The sequence below is a fragment of the Neodiprion virginianus genome, chromosome 1, assembly GCF_021901495.1.
Source record: "Neodiprion virginianus isolate iyNeoVirg1 chromosome 1, iyNeoVirg1.1, whole genome shotgun sequence".
Lineage (NCBI taxonomy): Eukaryota > Metazoa > Arthropoda > Insecta > Hymenoptera > Diprionidae > Neodiprion > Neodiprion virginianus.
In genome coordinates, this window is record NC_060877.1 from 18779080 (window position 1) to 18795676 (window position 16597).

The following is a 16597-nucleotide window of genomic DNA, read 5'->3' on the forward strand; positions in this document are numbered from 1 at the left end:
AAGTATCCAAATATACTAAAATCAATCATTCCGTTAAATCCTCTCACCAATCTACGCTGCAAGTCATCATATCTAGAGTATTCTCAAGAGGTAAGCCAATTGATTAAATCTTTTATCCAACAATTACTCCTTCCTCGGTTCGTTCGATTAGAGCGACAGAATGCCCGTTGTCCGGTGTATTTCAATACTTTATCGGTAATTGGTGACCCAAACTACTGATGTGAGTCTAGCTGTAGCTGTGTGAATGACTCCGGTGTCTAACATCTGGAAATTTCCACCAGGTACCGTTCAGACGTCACACGTCAAACAAATCTCCGTATCTGTGTCGTGGTCACGAACCACGGTCTGTTTTGTCAGGCCAGGTTCCATCATAGACTTATAAAGATAGACTGAGCGCTCTTATAAGAGGCACTGAAGCTTGCGTATAAACGACAGAGATATGCCGGGAGTACTGCTCTCTCTTTTCAATCGGTTTCATAGCGGGAGACAAGGGCGCAGTGGAAGTGGAACAGCTATAGATATAGGCGCATAATTTCGCCTCATTCTCCGCTACCGCCTCGATCCCCGCCGCAAATATCGTCAGAGAGAGAAAGGAGTACTCCCGGCATATTTCTGTCCTTTAAATGTTTGCTTCAAGAGGCTCATAAGAGCGCTCAGTCTATCTTATAAGTCTATGGGTTTCATCAAAGCAAGTAATGGATTGAAAAGGCCGGGTGTCATCGGAAAATAATTCACGTATTTATCGTTGTCAACTGAATCCATTTCGCTTATCAAGTTTTCACTTGCACCCTGCTGAAATCGCACCTCTGCAGTAAATATCGGGCGAACCCAAAATTTATGTTTATCGAGATCATTTTCTGTCTCCAAAACATTGTAAATGCCCATGAATCGTAACAACTTGCGGGACAGCACTTCTCTCTGTCTCGGCGGTACTGCCTTCCATTTCATCCACATGTTGTGGGACCGGAGCTCGAGCGCCACCTGGTAAACAAAAGGGTCACCAGGCGGCTAGGGCGTTGGCCGGCCCACGTCATTCTCATCGAGCACACTCAAACCGCACGGACGTGTAGCCTCCTTTATTCTCCCTCCAGAGAACCCAGCGAACCACAAAACATGGTGTCAGAAGTGTCGAATTAAACAAACACTTCTCGAAATCAAGGGGAAACAACAGTCCCATCGCATAGTAGCCGCGAACTAAGCCTCGGCACGGTTGAAATACACAAAGCAAGATGGGTGATCCTGCCCCCGTAATCCAAGTTAACGCCAGCGCAGCCAACTTTCTGCAACTCCCGAACAACTTCGACTTCTCAAAACCAGAAACGTGGCCCACCTGGAAAAAACGTTTCATGAGATATTTAAACGTAGCAGCCCTGTCGGCGAAACCAGCAGTGGAGAAGATCGACCTCTTGCTGTACGCGATGGGAGAAAAAAGTGAGGAGATCTATATGCAAGTGATGCCAGAGCCCGACGGTAAGAGTTTCGAAGACGTGATGCAAGCCCTCACGGACTATTTCGAGCCAAAGAAAAACGTTGTCTTCGAGAGGTCTCGTTTCAACTCTCGATCTCAGCTCGCCGGAGAAACAGTCGACCAATACGTCACAGCGCTGCACGTCATGGCAGAAAAGTGCAATTATGGTCAGCTAAGGGACGAGTTAATTAGAGACCGCATCGTCATGGGGCTAGCAGATACGCGAACAAAAGAGCGCTTGCAACTCAAGTCCGACCTAACCCTAGATTCCGCCGTGACTATCGCTCGCCAAACCGAAGAGCAGCGTCGGCAAGTAAAATCTCTACCGGCAGCTCCCGAAGTTATCGACATCGATAGAGTGAAAGTCGCTACCGGCGGTGGCCAACGCTCCGCGCCGAAAGGACAAAAAACGGATTGTTCGAGATGCGGCCTGAAATTCCACAGAAACAACAATTGTCCGGCGCTAACCTCAAAGTGTCGCAGCTGCGGAAAAATCGGTCATTGGGACAAAGCCTGCCGATCAAAATCGGTGAATCTCGCACATGCCGCAACAAGCGAGGTTACAGACAAAGAAGAAGAAGAGACCAGCAAGGCTTATTTCCTGGGGAACGTCTCGCAAAGCGGAAGCAACAACGACTTCGACGTGAATGCCTTCATCGTCGATTTTCAGCAGAGCAGAAAATTCCACATAGATACGGGGGCAGACATAACCTGTGTGAAATATTGCGACGTCCCAGTAAGCGAGCTCGGTAAGATAATTCGAAAAAAAATGAATGTGCAGGGTCCCGATGGGAAATATTTAGATGTAGTCGGAGTGCTGCCCGTAACGATAAGAATCAACAGTCATGCTAAACAGGTGCCATGTTGCATAATAAAAAACCTTCGGAAGAACCTTTTCGGAAAAGACGCGATTAAAATCTTTAACCTGGTGCGAATAATGGGCCCGCTCCAGGCTAGAGAAAATTCGTCGGTGCGCATCGAGCAAGAATTTCCGGAAATTTTTAAAGGCCTCGGAAATTTCAAGCAAGAATTTAAAATTCATCTAAAGCGCGATATTATTCCGTTCAGCCAGTCAGTCCCTCGATCAGTACCGATACCGCTGCTTCCTAAGTTAAAGATCGAACTAGCCAAGATGGAAAAAGACGATGTAATAGAGCGCGTAAAAGAGCCGACAAAGTGGTGTAGCCCTATAGTTTGCATTCCGAAAGGCGAAACGGTTCGAGTTTGCGGAGATTACACTCAGGTCAATAAGAACATACTAAGGCCTGTCTTCCCAATTTTAAATGTCGATATTTCTCTGGCACGTATGAGACGGGCTAAATTCTTCAGCAAACTAGACGCTAAATCGGGATTTTACCAGATAAAGTTGGATCGCGAGAGCCAAGAACTAACGACTTTCATTACCCCGTTAGGGAGATATGCGTTTAAAAGACTACCGTTCGGAATAAATTCAGCGCCAGACTTGTTCGCGGAGGTCTTTTCGAGAATTTTTGACGACATGGCAAACGTAATCGTTCACATGGACGATATACTGATCTATGGGGAATCCATGGAGCAGCATGACGCGACCTTGAGAGAGGCTCTGAAACGTATCAGTAAGGAAGGAATAACGCTAAATCAGTCAAAATGTATAATCGGCGTGCAAGAGGTGCAGTTCCTTGGGCACTTAGTCTCAGCTCAGGGCATAAAAATTTTGCCAGAAAGAGTTTCGGCCATACAAAATTTTCCGGAGCCTACAAACAAAACGTCCTTAATGCAATTTTTCGGGATGGTCAATTTTGCCGCAAAGTTCCTTCCGAACAGGTCTACTATCCTTGAACCCCTCAATTTTCTCTTAAAGAAAAATTCAGCGTTCGTGTGGGACTCAGCTCAAAAAAACGCGTTTCGGGAAATAAAAGAACTTTTAGCAGCAGCTCCCATCCTGGCTCTGTACGACTATTCAAAACCTATATGGATTCAAGCAGATGCTTCAAGCTACGGTATCGGTTTTGTTCTTTTGCAGGGGAATAGCGAGGAGCGGCAGATTGTCGCCTACGGTTCGTACACTTTAACACCTACAGAACAACGTTATTCCCAAATTGAGAAAGAGGCTCTAGCCTTGACGTACGCAGCCGAAAAATTCGCGGATTATATAGTTGGAATCACGATAACCTTCGAAACGGATCACAAGCCCCTCCTTCAAATTCTTCAAACAACGCCTCTGGACGATTTAACGCCGCGTTTGCAACGTTTCCGTCTTCGCCTTATGCGTTACAGCTATACCGTAAAATACACCCCCGGAAAATCCTTGGTACTGGCCGATGCTCTATCTCGCAACCCAGAAAAAAGAAACGCGAATACCAATGTAATCGAACAGGACACTTCTGATTTTGTATTGGCCACTATCAAGAGCCTTCCAGCCTCTAATGACATGTTGCATAAAGTCCGCGACGAACAAGGAAAAGACGCAATTTGTCAGCTACTAAAAAAGTTCTGCGCAACCAAATGGCCGTCGAAAAATCAGATCCCGACCGAGTTGAAAGAGTACGCGCCACTCAAACACCACTTCTCGATCGGCGACGATCTCCTACTGTACAACAGCCGTTTGGTAGTTCCGCGCAGGCTCCAAAAAGAATTATTACTTCGCCTACACGAGGGCCATTTAGGTATCACGAGGTGCAGAGACAGAGCAAAACAAGCCATTTGGTGGCTGGGTCTATCGACGCAACTAAAAAACCTAATACTCAATTGCCCAAATTGTGTAGAGCATCGAGTTAACCCGAGCCAACCCTTCATACAGGAAGACTTCCCGGCTAGACCGTGGCAGAAAATAGGCATAGATCTCTTTAAACTAGACTATTGGTACGTCATTATCACCGACTACTACTCGCGGTACTTCGAGTTTTTCCGTCTCGGATCGTTAAGCTCGAAAGCGATCATAGAGGTTTGTAAGGAAGCGTTTTCAAGGTATGGTTTGCCGGATATCGTTCGTTCGGACAACGGTCCACAGTTCACGTCCGAATTTAAGCGGTTCGCCGACCAATACGGATTTCTATCGGTGACAAGCTCACCTCACTTCCCGCAAAGCAACGGAGCGGTAGAAGCAGCGGTAAAAACAGCAAAAAACTTAATAAAAAAGTCCAAGGACGACGATATCCACCTAGCCCTGCTTGCATATAGAAGCACACCCCTGGAAAACGGTTTCAGCCCCGCAGAATTATTTTTGTCAAGACGGATTAAATCGAGCATTCCAACGCTGCCAAGCAGGCTTCTACCAGCTGTCAGCGCTACAAAAAAGCTCAAAGGCGACGAGGCAGCTCGAAAAATGCGGCAAGCTCGTAATTTTAACTCTAGACACCGCGCCGTTGAATTATCTCCACTCAAAGCAGGAGACCCAGTTTGGATTATCGATCTCAGGACGTATGGAAAAATACAAAGCCCTTCAGGCGAGCCTAGATCCTATTGGGTACTAACAAGCAACGGAACGATCCGACGTAACCGTTTTCACCTCGTACCGGCGCCATATAAAAAATTTGATCCGAGTTCAAGTAACTACAGTCCTGGGGTAGTCGACGATCCAAGCTCCGGTCCATCTTTAGTCAATAAGGGTAGAAGGGTAGAGGAAGCAGAACAAAACAGTATTCGCCCTATGGTAGAAAATATGCCTCCCAAAACAGCGACCTCGGATAAGGCCCAAGACGACGAATCCGGGGCGAGTAGCGCGACGGAGGACAATCCCGTCGAAACCGTAACCGAGCCACCAAGCGAAATAACCCGATCGGAAACCACGTCTAGACCCCAGAGGCAAACGAATAGACCGTCGTGGTGGAAAGATTATTGGACCCCGTCCTAGTATTTAGAAATAAAAAAGCGTGTCATGTAAGTTTAATGTTAAGTCCGCCAAAATTGTATTCATCAATGTAAAAAAAAAAAAAAAAAAAAAAAAACCTCATTGTACTGCTATTATAATAAAGGGGAGATGTTGTGGGACCGGAGCTCGAGCGCCACCTGGTAAACAAAAGGGTCACCAGGCGGCTAGGGCGTTGGCCGGCCCACGTCATTCTCATCGAGCACACTCAAACCGCACGGACGTGTAGCCTCCTTTATTCTCCCTCCAGAGAACCCAGCGAACCACAAAACACCACACAGCCGTGATAGATGACTAAACGGTTTCAGCATCCATTCTTAACAATATTACAATTCATTCACCAAAAAAGAGGTTAAGTGCGAAATACAAGCATGTAAACCACTGTCTTACATACAGGTCTTGCAACTCTGGTGGTGGAGGTGACTCACTTCTTAAGTCCACTTTCAGTAATTTTTAGATTGGCCGCAAGGGTCGCTGTAACCTAGTAGGGTTACTCGTGTCACCTGTGAGCGACAGAGATAGAAAAAATTTCTCTCTGTTTGCGCAAGCGCGCTACAGCCTAACCCTAATCAACCACACTAATTATTTTATTAATATCCGAAATTGCGAATATCAGATAATAATACTATAAAAACGAATACAATGATACGAAAAAAATGCGATATTAAAGAGAATGGGCAACCTCACCATTTAGCGCTTTGCGACAACGGCCAAAAATAACGAAATTTGAGGTTCTGTAACTCAGCCCTACTAGATAGTAGCGACGCAGTGCCGAAACCGTAAACTACAAATTGATTCAATATCTGAGTCACTCCGAGCCTACCCCCACCACCAGAGTTGCAAGACCTGTATATAAGACCGTGATGTAAACAATACATATGCTTGTGTGGGTGACACGAATCCGTCTCTGTCAGCATCGGGTGTCCCATAACACGGAATGCACAGGCCCAGAACCACGGTCCTACATACAGGTCTGGAAACTCCGGTGGTGGGGCTAAATTCAGTGCCCACGTCAATGATAGGCACGTAGTTAAAACATTGTATGACATTTTGAAGAGTGTATCTTACCGTTATTATAGTATGTATTAGTTACTACAATTATGTTTGTAATTATTATCGTATATCAGGTATAATATGTGATGTATATTTCAATATAATATATAGTAATATATTATATTATATTTACACTCGAGAATACATCACAATTGTAACAAAAAAGGATAATTGTGGTTCGAAAGAAAACAGATGGCACCCGATGGCTGAAAACATGAAATAAACTGTCAAACAACTACGGACACCATCCAAATGCTTTGTTATGGGGAACTGCAAATTTATTGTGTAATATTTTTAATTTTAAATATTACCGTCTGAATTAAAAAAAAAACTAGGAAACTAGTTTTATAGTTAATAGAGTTCTCGTGCTAAGCATTGTTGAGGTTACATTACTTACCGTACATGGTCTAAATATACTCATTCATTTCCTGTCGTGAATTTTGTTTGTAAATACTCGCCAACATATCATTTTTTCAGTAATATTAAAATCTTAGCGCGCGTGTAGCGAGTTCAAATTTCCAATGTGTACCTTCCTAATCTAGAGACCTTGGTTGCATTCAAGGTCCCTAGATTAGGAAGGTCACGCGTGTTCCAGTTTTTCTCACTATAACGTGGGCAAAAATGTTCTATGCGCGTTCGCCCAATAAATATCAAACTTACATTACCGCATTAACCAGTTTTGATCACGGTCTTACAGAAGAGAGCTTATAGACAGGTCTGGGCACTCGGGCTGTGAAACCGTGCTCGAAAATGAAGCCGATGTTGTGAATTTTCGCCAATAGCGCTAGTGAGGGAGAGGCCTACAGTAGGCATACACCGGCCTCGGAGATTGCAGCGCTCCGGTATTTGGTGCACAAATTGAGAAGCACAGGCTTCAAGACGGTCACGCTGCGTTATATAAGAAGGGGCTTGGAGTGCCCAGACCTGTCTATAAGACCGTGGTATTGACCAATCTTGCTCAATTTTTTAAGGTTAAGCATTAACGAGTTGCGTCTTTAGTGTCCTGACCACGGTCTTATGTACAGGTCTGGAAACTCCATTGGAGTGGGTAGGTCACTTATTGAAGCAATTTTTGTGTGCACTAGTCGCCACTAGGTTCGTTGCGATCTTATCAACAGCGGAAGCGGGGACGGGGGGTCCAGACAAGCCGTGGTATTCGCATATATGTATATGGGTATTCGCTACTTACACTCACTCATCGTATTTATTGAGGTTATTGTTATCCTGGTAACTAAACCGCAGCGACAACTGGTGGTGCCGCTAGAATCGAAATTTGCCCTCGCTAAGCGACGCGAATAATCGTGGCTGGCGGCATAGGAGTTTCCAGACCTGTATATGAGACCGTGGTCCTGACGTTCACGAAATAAATAGAATCACGTATATATTTTGAGGTTAATCATTGTGACAGGTCAGGAATCAGAACCACACCAGGTACTTTCCATTGAGAGCACCGTGTGACACAGTGTACAAATTTCTATTGTAAGCGGCCAATCCAGGCAAAGGAATAGACCAGAATTAGGTTTGTTCGTGCTAGCTACACTTTCTACACTTTCGTGGGGAGTGTACACTTGCGCGTTCGTTTTAGCGGGCGTGACGTCGGATGGCGCTGTTCGTTTTACAAATGTCACTAGACTTTCGTTACACTTTGTGTACACTTTTTACACTTGGTCTAGACCAAAAAAAGTGTAAATGGTTCAATTCGCATGAATGGTACAGGTTTTTCCACCACGTTAGTGAACTGTGATGCGATGTATACCTTAAAACTCACGAGTGACAACAAACCCATAACCTCACTACAAATCAGAACAAAGCAATATAGTATTTTACTTGAAAAACAACGTTCAATTTGATAATGGTGTACTTAAAACATAAGGTATGAAAGATTTCGTGAACAAATTCCAAAAATGCTTTATCTTATATACTAATTTGTTGTATTAATAAGTGATTCGAGGAAAAAAACTACTGTACGTGACGTGCGCCATTTTCTTGTCCCCACTTTTCTGCACCTTTACACTATTGCGTTCGTGAAGCCGACGTACACTCCCCCGCAATCCCTAGTACACTACCCTAGTTCTTTTTACACTCACGAGTGTAGAGTGTAGCTAACACGAACAAAACTAATGTTTACACCGTGTCATATTGTGCTCTTAATGGAAAGCATCCATTGTCATACGAAACTTTTGGCGCATTCTCACTAATTTTTTTGCCCACGAGTGACTTGACCTTCCTAATCTAGGGACCTTGAATGCAACATATGATATCAGCGCTGCGGGTAGTGCTATCGGTACTACAAACTTTCAATCAGAATGTAGTCCACCTTTGCCTTCGGAAAGAGTACTGAGTTATGTCTACTTCTTCTTTTTTAGCCACGTGAACATAACTATTAAACGTAGACGTATCATAGTTGTAATACCGAGGTTTGGATTTAATAGATTGTAATTCGAATCATAAATGTTGAAAAGCTTAATTCTTTATTCAGTTATACTAGACTTAACGGACTTATCACATGATTCATATCCGCTAAATCTAACACTTCACACTGGATTATAAAATGCTAAATCAAAACAGTCAACCTATTTGGAACTCTGTAGATAAATACATTGAACCATTGTTGAAACGCGTTTTAGAAACGCAAAGAATTGGTAAGAAATTAGTTACTACTCAGTCAAAACGTGAAACTATATTCTTATTTGTGCCTTCTAAAATTTTTTTTAAACCTGCAGGTGTGTCATGTGGCAAAGTTGAAGTAAATAATATCACATCTAGCTGTGGAAAGGACCGAGGTGATCGTTTCTACCTTTCCATACCCTACGCTGGAAAGACACTTAGTTGGAACGTGTTGTTCAATTCACTATGCCCAGAGCTAAGCCCAGATTTCTTATTCGACGATGACACTTTTCTTGCTGACCCAGACGTGACTACCATTTTAACTCATGTCCCAAGCCTAGCCAGTTGGGATGTGACAAATGACGATGCCTTGCTCATGGTGATCGTTCAACTTCTTTCATATTATAAAGAACATCAGGTTAATAATTCATTTTCATGATACAATAGCAAAGTACAAAGTTAGCTACAAAACGTACTGACAATAATTAAAATAAGCCAAGGAAGCCTATTAGTTCAAATTCTGGCTGTTATTGGGAAAAAGTAATATATTTATTACTTTGTAGGTGTAAGACTGTATTATACTATCGTATGTGAAAAAAGTTTTCTCGTTTTAGCAGACAGTTTTGGATTTTAGCTCACTATCATGATGTGGATGTAAATACCTAGTTTTGATGTATCATTTTTTTAAATTTCTATTGTGATGAAACAATTTTTTTTTTTATTACATTTTAGTTTTAGCAATTCTTCTAGTTGGCTATCTTCTTGTAAGAATATGTGAAAATTTTAGCAATTCCAAAACTCCTAAACTCTACTGTAGTAGAAATCAATATTTTTTAACTGGTAATTCTCATAATCTGGAGACATCAAAGCAAAAAGAACTGTCATAAATGCAAACTACAATATATATGAAAACGTTTTGAAAATTGTCAGTAATATTTTACAATATTCTTATTCTGGCAAATATCATGCAAAGTACCATCAACTTTGAGTATGATAGTCAAAAACAGCTTTTTATTTTTACACATTTCTGGACAGGGTGGTGACAGACTGGGAAAACTGAGAACAGTCAAGGAATTTCGTCTGTTGGGAAAAGTTAGGGAATTATAATGGATCATAGGGAAAAATGTACTTTTGTTCCAAATCGTTTTCAAACTTCACTCAGCTCTGCTTCGTAAATTCAGTTAAGCTAACTTTTGGAAATACTATTGTTTAATTTCTACTTATTTGTGTCAAACGAAGCAATACAATGTATTTTTTAGATCCAAATTTATATATTCAAGGTGCATAACTTCTGGAGCTTTTGGTCATAAAAGCTGCCCAACATTACCTAAGTTTCGTAGGAAAAAGTCAGCGAATTCTGAATTTTTTGACAGGAAAAGTCAGGGAAGTCAGGGAAGAAGAATTTTATGTCAGTAAAATTGTCGCCACCCTGCTGGACCAATATTCTATATATCGAGAAAGACAATGCGGTCTGTACTTTCATAATACCTCAATTTCAATCTGATTCAACTTAGGAAGCAAAATCTTATGAATTCTAACTTGATACCAATGAGGGTCGTTAAAGTCTATTTCGTGTTTTTCACTTGTACTTTAAGGACAGATATTAATCAACTCATAACTGGAGTCTGCTAATACCTAGGGTTCGTACCTAAAAATTCGCGAAATTTTTATAAATTTACAGACAATTTTTTTTGGTATGCATTGCAAAAACTCACAAATCTAGAGAAATTCACTTTTATAATTTGAAAATTTCCCGAATTTAATAAATCTAAATTATGCAAAATTATATGAGATGTTGTAGTTTTTCCACGACAATCTTTTTTCAAAATTATATTGATATCAATACTAGTTATAAAAAATGTCATTGTTATTCTATTAACAGATCAACCTTCTTGAAAAACAAGGAGAACGGTTGAAGTTCGAGTACAGCACTCTAGTTAATGAGACTGAAATATGTCCCGAAGACATGGAAGTAATATCATTGCCAACAGGTGTGAGGCCTGTAGAAACTCGATTTTTAATACGTATGGCAATGGATTTTTCAAAATTACCAGAACGCATTTCTCATCCTCAAGACGATGAAGCTATGCTGCTTGTAACCTTCAATGGGCCAGATTATGACCATATAACACCAGAACTATATCTTTCTAAGAGTTTGGAAGATGCTTTTGGAGGCCCTGCAGCTCTTCATATACCACCGTTCCAGTCATCAAAATACTTGATGGATTATGTACCGGAAGTGAAAGGATATATAAATGAAAAAGTAAGCTTCTGTCTTATATCGATATTAACATAAATACGAACACTTCATCATCTGCTAGTTAACTATCTGAAACAATAATCTCAGTCTTTGAACCTAAATTTTGCAAATGAGATAAGTTTCAGATCTTTGAAATTGAGTGGTCTTCGGTTATGCTGTTGAGCTTATTTATCTCAGTTTTCAGGCGAGTATAAAAATGTATGCAAGTTCCCAAACAAAGTGTTCATTCTTTGATATGATCATTTAAAGAAAGTCGCATTAATAATATATACCATGTAAAAATCGTCTCAAAATGGGTATAATTTATCACTGAAACTGTAAGATTTTTAGGGTCAGATAAAAACCACCTACCATTAAATCTTTTCACCTATTGATATCAGATACATTGCATGAAGGCAGATCTCAGTATACTGCAATTGATGAAATTCGGACATACATTTAAAAAATCATGAGTAATAAAGGTCTGAGATGTACAGATTTTCAGTTCTTAGTATGTATTACGCAGATAAGGAATACGATCTGTCTTTCAATATTTACCAAAAATCGTTGGAAATACCGAAATATAATTATATTCCCTACATTTCAAAATAGGGGTGTGCAAATAACATTCGAATTATCAAATAATCCGGATATTAGAATTATTTTAGTTATTCAAATAATTCGAATAATTTCCGTAATTTAGGTAGTTTGATTTACTCAAATTATTCGCTATAACTTTCAAATTTTCCGTGTGTTATTTTCTGATTTACGAATACCGACTTATTGTTAGTTGAATAAAAGTTGTGAACATTGAAATTATTTCTGACAGGAAATTGCATGTAATATGTAATGTAAAATTAGAGTTGATTGTCAGTTCTGCCTGAATGGTTCTAAAAATTGGAATTGTCCGAACTCGAAGCAAATTATTCCATTTGAATCACATTACTCGTGATATCAAACTATTCATACACTCCTATTTTAAAAGTCTACAATATAATTACTCACTCCTAACAAATCATGTGGTTTCTTTCTACAGATCAATTTACTAGCAATTTGCTTTGAGAAGAGGAAGAGTTTCATAGCAGCACTGCTTCTGTTAAAGCGTGGTAGCATCATAGAGTACGATGCTGTGGAAGCCAGTAATGTGACATTGCTGGTTGAACACCGAGACTTTTATTGCATGATTCATTTCAAATTACCAACAACATTTCCAAAACAACCGCCACAAATCACTTTGCGGTCTATATATCACATGACTTCATTAGGGACACTCTTCAGTCAAAATGTAGAAGATCTTCCATACAGTCCTCGATGGGTGCCATTTGAGATGGTTACAAAAGCACTAAATCATATTGCAGAAAAGGAAATTCATAAATTTCAGACCAACTCTGTAAAGAATAGTCACTTCTGAATCAGTAAATATCAAAGTCGGATACACAATACCTGTTATTCGGTAATAGCCCAATATACCGTTTGCTGAACAGTAACACACTTTTGATGTATTATTATAAATAAGTCTATTTTCAAAAAAGTCATATAAATTGTATAATAACTGCTTTAAAATACTAAATTAAAAAAACATTTCATTAGTCTTACTTTACCATCCGTGATGCGTCAGTTGAATCAATGTGATTAATCAGTAAATGAGGTCAAATACCATGTCTATTAAGTTAGGATTGGGACATGTATTGCACCATTCCTCTAATATTCAAGAATTGTGATCTAAAGGGATCACAAAAATATGATTTAAAATACAGCAAATTCTACGAAAGAATGCATACTGACTTCGAATTTACATATTCGCAAATTGCATTAGTTACATTTCTATTGTCAGTTCTTGTAAAAGGTGGGTTTAAATTTCTAAGTAAACTCTGTAGTGACTTGGAGCAGCAGAGTTTTGGAATGAAATCCTTCAGAATTCGTGTTCAACTTTTTTATTCTGTGTCAAAGAATGTACGTTATTTTTTTCAAACGGATAAAGTGTTTCGTTTGGAAGCAAAACTTTTTTTAGCTCCCACCTGAAAAATTACTTTAGAAAAAAAATTGATATTTCTTGCAAAAGGATACGTCCTAAATTCAATTTTCAAATATCTTGATCGAAATTTGAATGTTCCCTATTTAAATAATATTAAAAATGTTGCCATTCGTAATCAGCTACGTTCAAAGACTAATACTTCATTCCGTGGACCTTAATTTTAGAAAATTGGTTTGGCTACGAATTTATCAATTAAATTTTTGCTATAAACTCAATAGCTTAGTCACTAACGACTTCTAAAGGTGAATTGTTAAATACAATTAACAGTGGCTTATGCATACTTTTTGAATCGTTTGGGCTACAGAATTAGGTCGCGGACTTTTGTTAATTCCCCAAAAAAAATACTTATAGTATCAAATCTGTGTCATTAAATGCGGCTGAGTGGTGACAGAAAATGATATCTTCCCGATTTCGTTTAAGAGGTAAAAATTTATTTTACTTTCTATTGCAAGTTTTTTAGTTTGGAGCAAGAAAAAATGTTGCATCCAATTGTAACAACTTAGTGCTCATAAAATCAGACCTTTATACAATGACAACACTTCTGTTAAGTCGAATGTCGTTATGTTCCACAGAAACATGAATATAAATTAATCTAACTAGACGACAGGCTCTGCAAAGATGAGGATAAAATAGTATATTGTGTTACAATAGGCTAAGAGCTGGTGGCCATTTTAGTTATGTCATTTGATAAACAAAATTTTCCATCTTATCGTACTCTCTTAGAGACACCCCAACCTTCATTTCTAGCTATATGAAGCAACAATGTCCCAAAGCTGAAACTTTTTTAATATGGGATATTTTTTACATAGGATTCAATTATAAAAAAATAAAAAATCTATTTGGTTGTATTTTTTACGAAAAAAAAATTGTTTTTTTTCTCCAAAACGTTTGTTTTTTTTGCTCGATATCAATGGCACACGAATTTTCCATTCTGTGTTTATCATTTTTATTCATATGATAGTAGGTTATTATGAGTACCCTCCATGCATATATACATACTTCCGAACGACTTACTATATTTATATTCAATGATTTCGCAAAAAGTCGAACTTTGCTGTGAAATTCATATGATGCTCATGTGGATATTGCCTGTGTATAAGACATGCTATTCAGATATAGTAGATCATTTTTCCCCTTTGAAAATCACTAGTATCAGACATTCAAAACATGACATTGAAGTTTTGGAGATTGATAAAGAACTACAACTCAACCAGCCGCTTCCGAATATTCATGTTGCCAAAAAAAAGTTCGAAATCAGTAATAATGATCAGCAGTATATGATCATTGACGTATCAGTACTAGAAGATATTTTGAGTGGAACAGTTTGTAGTGTGTGTTTTACGAAAAATATGGAGATCCACATACCGGATGTCAATTGTGGCTTTGCGTATAAAACAGAAATAAATATGGATTCGACAATATCGTCAACATGGTCTTCAGATCGTGTGACTGAAACTGGATCTAAGTGCAAAACTTTTGACATAAGCTCACGTCTTACTGCAATAATTCTGCGCATCGGTAAAGGTTAAGCCAGTATTGTAACATTCGCGATGGTAATAAGTATGAATCCATTTTGGAATAGAGCATTTGATGGGTACACGAAGGCTTTGAATGCTTCAATTAATAAAAGAATTGAGTAAACGCTACATGAGACTTATTTAATGGTAAAAAGGCGTACATAAATCTCTCAACCGACAGTATTAGTACCTGGTTTACTCGTGGCCATACGTCAAAATATGTCGTGAAATACGTGATTGATGCACTCACCGGATATGTAATTGATTTTACAAGCATGTCAAAGTATTGCTACAGCTGCTTACAAACAAAACGACTTGGGCGAAGACATTCCAGAATGGAATCGGTGAATTGTAAGATCACAAAGCAGAATGTGTAACGAATTGCTCGGGGTCCTCAGGAGCAATGGAAATGACCCTGGCAGCGGAACTGTGGCAACGTCCTCAACAATATGGTCTACGATATACTGGAATGCTGTCAGACGGTAATTCTAAAGCGTTTTATCATTTAAACCAATTACAAGTATATGGCCCAGAAATCGTAATAGTCCAGGAAACGGGTAGAAAAAAAGGGCAGTTTTATGTCACGGCGTGCAGAAAGGATGAGACCTGCGGATTCTGGTAACTCTACTAGGTAACTAGGATTCTGGTAATTCTACTAAGATCTCCTAAACTATTAATTGTACAGAAAAAAAGTTGAATAATTTTTTGTACGTCTTAGACGGACGAACAATTTCGTTTTTGGAAAATTGAAATCGGACAATTAGTTCTCTTGTAAAAAAGTAAAAACCGGCTGAAATGGCCATTTCTTAATTAACTAATTATGAGTCCAACCATGCATGTATGGCTTTAAGATTCTCGGAAAATATGTCTCTTAGGGCACTCGAGAAGCTCGCAAAACCGGGGCTCGATCGGATAAATAGTTTGTGAGAAAAGCTATTTGTTATGAAAAAACCGACTTTTTTTGCAAGGAATTTGCAGAGCCGTAGAGCGTCGTACAGCAATTTAATTAGCGGATTTTTAATCGAGAAGGATCCTATTATCATGTACACTTAGGGGCGAAATGATTTTTTATTGTTAAGTTGGTGAAAAATAGCTCCAAAAAGAGGGTATGTTTTTCAGCCATAAACAAATGGAATTTCATCGCCAATTTTTACGTTACAGGGCTACGATTAGTCTCACTCGAAAGCTGTTATTTTTTGATGAATTTACAAAAAAAAAAATTTGCCAAAAGTCAATTAGGGAGGGAGATAATTTTTTTTTTTCATTAATTATTGCACCGCCGGTTTTAAACATAGAGGGATAAAAATTGGACACGATACAGGAAAGGCTTCATACTAACCGACAATAAATTCTGGTAGCAGTTGCTCATGAATTTGTTCATCCGCTTTGCGGTCAACTCAGTGATAGAATACATCACCGCGTATGGCGGTGGAGTGGGGGAAGCCATCTCGGCCGGCACGCGCTCGCGTAAACCCGACTAACTTTTTCCGCTGATCAAGAGTTTGTTATAAAAAATGATCTTTCGTTCGAAATATGCTTATGTAAATTTTTTTTTTCTTTTTTTACCGTTAGTTTATTTATTTTTTTATTTCATCTGAATTAAATTATATTGACGTCATATGCTTTGATTACAGAAGTCACAAAAAAAAAACAGATCTGCTAAAAATACATTGTTATTGCAGTACGCGTCTCTTCGTTTTGGAAAAAAATCGACAAAATAAGCGACATGATATAAAATAAGGACAAAATAAGGTCTGAAATAATTATGAAACGTTTTTATAAGTTACAATGGCCTATTTATTATGAGAATACGTTACAAATAATATCAGAA

The 16597-nt window shown here is 39.1% G+C and overlaps 2 protein-coding genes across 3 annotated transcripts; both read left to right on the plus strand.

Annotated features, from left to right (window-relative positions):
* The first annotated feature begins 1229 nt into the window (after positions 1–1229).
* On the plus strand, positions 1230–5300 carry LOC124310220 (uncharacterized protein K02A2.6-like). The gene has a single exon (XM_046774031.1). The coding sequence runs from the start codon at positions 1230–1232 to the stop codon at positions 5298–5300; it is 4071 nt and encodes a 1356-aa protein (XP_046629987.1).
* A 3396-nt stretch (positions 5301–8696) lies between these two features.
* Positions 8697–13628, plus strand: LOC124299733 (BRISC and BRCA1-A complex member 2-like). 2 transcript variants are annotated; one of them, XM_046753052.1, is made up of 4 exons: positions 8697–9010; positions 9092–9354; positions 10858–11238; positions 12251–13628. In XM_046753052.1, exons 1-4 carry the CDS (start codon positions 8920–8922, stop codon positions 12623–12625), a joined length of 1110 nt encoding a protein of 369 aa, XP_046609008.1. In that variant the 5' UTR covers positions 8697–8919; the 3' UTR covers positions 12626–13628. The 2 variants fall into 2 exon arrangements, with proteins under 2 accessions (XP_046609008.1, XP_046608999.1); XM_046753043.1 differs by having other exon boundaries at positions 8698–9010; positions 9092–9393.
* The last annotated feature ends 2969 nt before the right edge of the window (positions 13629–16597 follow it).

Bases quoted from the DNA above. Each gene is read 5' to 3' on its own strand.
- LOC124310220 (XM_046774031.1), top strand. From the start codon at position 1,230: ATGGGTGATCCTGCCCCCGTAATCCAAGTTAACGCCAGCGCAGCCAAC.
- LOC124299733 (XM_046753043.1), top strand. From the start codon at position 8,920: ATGCTAAATCAAAACAGTCAACCTATTTGGAACTCTGTAGATAAATAC. The intron at 9,011-9,091 runs GTAAGAAATTAG...TTAAACCTGCAG, and splicing joins TTTAGAAACGCAAAGAATTG to GTGTGTCATGTGGCAAAGTT. The intron at 11,239-12,250 runs GTAAGCTTCTGT...TTCTTTCTACAG, and splicing joins AAGGATATATAAATGAAAAA to ATCAATTTACTAGCAATTTG.